Genomic DNA, 5,574 nt, shown 5'->3' on the forward strand with positions numbered 1-5,574 from the left:
ACCACTATCCCCGCTCTGCACTAGGCCACTATCGCCACTCTACACTGGATCACAATCCCCATTCTACACTGGCCTACTGTCCCCATTCTACCATGGACCACTATCCCCGCTCTGCACTAGGCCACTATCCCCGCTCTCCACTGGACCGCTATCCCCGCTCTACAGTGGACCACTATCCCCGCTCTACACTGGACCACTCTCCCCACTCTCCACTGGGCCACGATCCCCACTCTACACTGGGCCACTATCGCCACTCTACACTGGACCACTATCCCCGCTTGTCATTGTGCCACTATCCACAGTCTACACTGACCCGCTATCCCAGCTCTACACTGGACCACTATCCCTGCTCGACACTGGACCACTACCTGCCCTGGGCCACTATCCCCACTCTGCACTAGCCCGCTATCCCTACTCTGTTCTGGGCCACTATCCCCGCTTTCTACCAACTGCGAACCCCCATGTCTGAGCTGAGAGACCTAGATTTAAGTCTCCCCTCTTTGAAAGGTGTGTAATGATACCTGTGAACAAGCTGAATAGAAAATATAACTTTTACAAAAAAACTATAAAGTCTCATGAAGGTATGTCCTAACAAATTGGTTTAAAACTAAAGAATATCTTGGATGAGTCAGAGTGGATGTGTAAGATTAAAATTACAGACTTTATGGGGAATGAAGAGGAACTGGTCCCTTTATTTCAGGGAGACCTCTCCCTGAAGAATAAAAACGTTGCCGGACATTTATTCACTGACAGGCGCCTTTAAGGCCTGTCGCGAGGCGCCGTCCCTGAAAACCGGCTCCTGCCGCCTCACGGCCCGAGAGGAGAGAGGGCTCACCGGGACCGGGGACCGCGGGGAGGGGGCTGACCGTGCTCACCGGGACCGGGGACCGAGGAGAGACGTCAGGGTTCACCGTGTTCACCCGGGACAAGGATCCGCATCCGCTCGGAGAACACACCGGGACATGGCGGCGGCGGCGGCGGCAGCGCGGAGCCTGAGTGTAGGCCTCAGGCTGGGAACAGGTCAGTCACTGGGACCCCCTCCGGGGAGGGGGAGGGAGGTGCTGGTGGGCCGACTGGCCGGGCACTGGGACGGGAGGGAGGGAGGGAGGGTCGGGTACTGGGCCCCTGGATGGGTGAGGGTCGGGGAGAGGGTCAGTCACAGGGGATGGCAGTGCCTCCAGGAGAACCCAGCTCAGGGTCTGTGCTGTTTTTATCGGGGCCTTCCTCCTCTTCCGTGTTTTATTTCTGATACTGTCAAGCAGGTGGTTTCTCAATTCCCCATTCCTGATGAAGGGCTTATGCCCGAAACGTCGATTCTCCTGTTCCCTGGATGCTGCCTGACCTGCTGCGCTTTTCCAGCAACACATTTCCAGTTTCTCAATCTAAGCCATGTGTCTTCCTGCATTTTTTTTTAAAAAAAATTGTCATGTGAATCCCTAGATCTCGATTATTTAGATTTTTAGTATTTTGCTGAGGGTGGTGGAGGCCTGTGACCAGTGGAGTGCCACAAGGATCGCTGCTGGGCCCTCTACTTTTCGTCATTTATATAAATGATTTGGATGTGAGCATAAGAGATATAGTTAGTAAGTTTGCAGAAGACACCAAAATTGGAGGTGTAGTGGATAGCGAAGAAGGTTACCTCCGATTACAACAGGATCTGGACTAGATGGGCCATGGGCTGAGAAGTGGCAGATGGAGTTTAAATTCAGATAAATGCAAGATGCTGCATTTTGGGAAAGCAAATCTTAGCAGGACTAATACACTTAATGGGAAGGTCCTAGGGAGTGTTGCTGAACAAAGGGACCTTGGAGTGCAGGTTTATAGCTCCTTGATAGGATAGGAGCAGGTAGATAGGATAGTGAAGGCGGTGTTTGGTATGCTTTCTTTTATTGATCAAGAGTATTGAGTACAGGAGTTGGGAGGTCATGTTGCAGCTGTACAGGACATTGGTTAGGCCACTGTTGGAGTATTGCGTGCAATTTTGGTCCCCTTCCTACCAGAAGGCTGTTTTGGAACTTGAAAGGGTTCAGAAAAGACTTATAAGGATGTTGCCAGGGTTGGAGGATTTGAGCTACAGGGAGAGAGACTGAATAGGCTGGAGCTGTTTCCCTGGAGCGTTGGAGGCTGAGGGGTGACCTTTATAGAGGTTTATAAAACCATGAGCGGTGTGGATAGGATAAATAGACAAAGTCTTTTCCCTGGGGTGGGAGAGTCCAGAATTAAAGGGCATAAGAAACCAAAAGAGAAAATGCTGGAAAATCTCAGCAGGTCTGGCAGCATCTGTAAGGAGAGAAAAGAGCTGACGTTTAGAGTCTAACTGACCCTTTGAGCTTTGACAAAGGGTCAGTTAGACTCGAAACGTCAGCTCTTTTCTCTCCTTACAGATGCTGCCAGACCTGCTGAGATTTTCCAGCATTTTCTCTTTTGGTTTCAGATTCCAGCATCTGCAGTAATTTGCTTTTATTTTTACTAGAGGGCATAGGTTTAGGGTGAGAGGGCACAGGGTGCCAGATGAAGTAGTGGAGACTGGTTCAATTACAGCATTGAAAAGGCATCTGGATGGGTATATGAATAGGAAGGGTTTGGAGGGATATGGGCCAAATGCTGGCAAATGGGATTAGATTTGTTGGGAAATCTGGTCGGCATGGGCGAGTTGGACTGAAGGGTCTATTTCTGTGCTGTACTACTCTATGACTGACTCAACACTGTATTCATATTTCTTTGATCTGTCCAGTTTAATAATCTATTGCTGTTGATCTCTTTCACGGGTAGCTAGACATTTTTATTCATTCATTCAATCAATCAATCAATCATTCATTCATTCAGGCATTACTGGCTCGACCAGCATTTATTGCCTAATGCAAAATTGGCTGTAGGACTGTTGAGAATCAACCACATTTACTCCAAACCAAAGCAATGTACCAGACCATCTACAGGAGTAGGGATGTCCTTCTGCCACTGTATAGAGCATGGGTAATACCACAACTGGAGTATTGTATACCGTTTTAGTTTCCTTATCTGGCAAAGGATGTTTTGGCTATTGAGCGAGTGCAAAGAAGGTTTACCAGATGGATTCCTGGGATGGCAGGACTGATGTGTGTGGAAAGACCGGATCAGTTCGGACTACATTCACTTGAGTTTAGAAGAATGAGGGAATCCTCCTAGAAACATATAAAATTTTAATGGATTAGACAAGATGGAGACTATCCTTCCAGCCTCTATGATCACGGAATCCAGAACTAGGGCTCTGACCGTGGCCTAACAATAAGGGCAGATGAGAATTTCTTCACCCTGGGAGTGGTCAGCCTGTGGAATTGTCTGCCACAGGAAATTGTAGAGATCGGAACAGTGAAGGTTTTGAACAAGGAATTAAATATGTTTCTTGGGGCTAAAGGGATTTAAAGGATATAGGGAGAAAGTAGGAACAGGGTTCTGAGTTTGATGATCAGCCAGGATTATCTTGAATGATGGAGCAACCTGGGAGGGCAGAAAGGTTTACTCCTCTTCTGTTCATGTTTCTGTATGAGGACAAAGTGAGGTTTGCAGATGCTGGAGATCAAAGTTGAAACTTTATTGCTGGAACAGCACAGCAGGTCAGGCAGCATCCAGGGAACAGGAGATTCGACGTTTCGGGCACAGGCCCTTCTTCAGGAAAGGGCCTGTGCCCGAAACGTCGAATCTCCTGTTCCCTGGATGCTGCCTGACCTGCTGTGCTGTTCCAGCAATAAAGTTTCAACTCTGTATGAGGACAGCAGATTGTCCTTCCCTAAAGGACACTAGTAAACCAAATGAGATTTTATGACAATCAAGTGGTTATATGGTCACCAATAGACTGGCTTTTTATTCCAGATTCTGTTTTGATTTTGTAAAATTTCACTGCATGCCATGGTGGGGTTCAAACACATCTCGTTAGAACATTAACCTGGGGTTCTGGATTATCTGTGAGACATAACCACTACACCACTGCCTCTTCATCTTAATTCAATGACATCTGGAAATTTTTGTAGTGCTCATTCCAGAGTCCATATATTTGATCAATGTTTATGTATGTATATTGAATTTTTTAGAGTCTAGATTGAGGTAATTAAGTTTATCATGCCTTTGGATCTTTCACAGTTAGTTCCACAGGCCCTATCACTGATAGACCTGTAAATTTTTCTTATACATATCCAATTGCTTTTCTGAAGGAATCTGATTCCACCACTCCTTCATGTGGTGCGTTTCAGATTTCAGACTGAGATTATTTTTAGGACCCTGAAACAGGTAGAGATGTGGTACAGTTTCAGGGGGAAATTCCAGAGTTTTGGGCCTTTACAACTGAAGGCACAGCCACTAATGGTGGAACGATTTTAAAATTAGGGATGCTTAAGTGGTCAGAATTAGAGGATTACAGATAAATTAAGATTATGGGGAAAAACTGAGAGGTGATGCCATAGTAGGATGTACTATTAAGTTTAAGAATTCGAACATTGAGGATTTTCATGAGCAGGAGCTGATGCAGGTTTTGAGTGCAGGGATGATGAATGAAGAGGACTTGATGCAAATAAAGACTGAGACACAATTTTAGATGACCTAAAATTTATAGAAGGTAAAATTTCGGAGGCAAGCAATGTTAGGTAATGTTTTGGTGGTGGAAATAGGAATGTGCAGACATGTAAGCAAAAGCTCATTATTGCAAACAAACTAACTTGGTCTCAGACAGGTGTCAAGAAACAGCTGGAGTTAATAATTAGGGAACAGTTTATTGATTTTTGTCTGCAGAGTTTTTTTTAATGGAGATTCTAATAGAGTCATAGAGTCACAGAGATATACAGCATGGAAACAAACCCTTCGGTCCAACCTGTCCATGCCGACCAGATATCCCAACCCAATCTAGTCCCACCTGCCAGCACCTAGCCCATATCCCTCCAAACCCTTCCTATTCATATACCCATCCAAATGCCTCTTAACTGTTGCAATTGTACCAGTCTCCACCACATCCTGTGGCAGCTCATTCCATACACGTACCACCCTCTGCGTGAAAATGTTGCCCCTTGGGTCTCTTTTTTTATCTTTCCCCTCTCACTCTAAACCTATACCCTCTAGTTCTGGACTCCCCGACCCCAGGGAAAAGACTTTGCCTATTTATCCTACCATGCCCTCATAATTTTGGAAACCTCTATAAGGTCATCCCTCAGCCTCCGATGCTCCAGGGATAACAGCCTCAGCCTGTTCAGCCTCTCCCTGCAGCTCAGATCCTCCAAACCTGGCAACATCCTTGTAAACCTTTTCTAAACCCTTTCAAGTTTCACAACATCTTTCCAATAGGAAGGAGACCAGAATATTCCAACAGTGGCCTAACCAATGTCCTGTACAGCTGCAAGATGACCTCCCAACTCCTGTACTCAATACTCTGACCAATAAAGGAAAGCATACCAAACACCGCCTTCACTATCCTATCTACCTGCGACTCTATTTTCAAAGAGCTATGAACCTGCACTCCGAGGTCTCTTTGTTCAGCAACACTCCCTAGGACCTTACCATTAAGTGTATAAGTCCTGCTAAGATTTGCTTTCCCAAAATGCAGCACCTCGC

The 5,574-nt window shown here is 46.2% G+C and overlaps 1 protein-coding gene across 1 annotated transcript in view; it reads left to right on the forward strand.

The window, feature by feature from the left end:
- The first annotated feature begins 879 nt into the window (after window positions 1–879).
- Window positions 880–5,574, forward strand: part of mrps5 (mitochondrial ribosomal protein S5) — a 137,951-nt gene continuing 133,256 nt past the window's right edge. The window contains exon 1 of the mRNA XM_043687173.1: window positions 880–1,020. Within this exon, the coding sequence (XP_043543108.1) occupies window positions 963–1,020 (58 nt within the window). The 5' untranslated portion in view covers window positions 880–962. The remainder of the gene's footprint in view (window positions 1,021–5,574) is intronic.

This window comes from Chiloscyllium plagiosum, chromosome 3 (assembly GCF_004010195.1).
Source record: "Chiloscyllium plagiosum isolate BGI_BamShark_2017 chromosome 3, ASM401019v2, whole genome shotgun sequence".
In the NCBI taxonomy this organism is placed as follows: Eukaryota; Metazoa; Chordata; class Chondrichthyes; order Orectolobiformes; family Hemiscylliidae; genus Chiloscyllium; species Chiloscyllium plagiosum.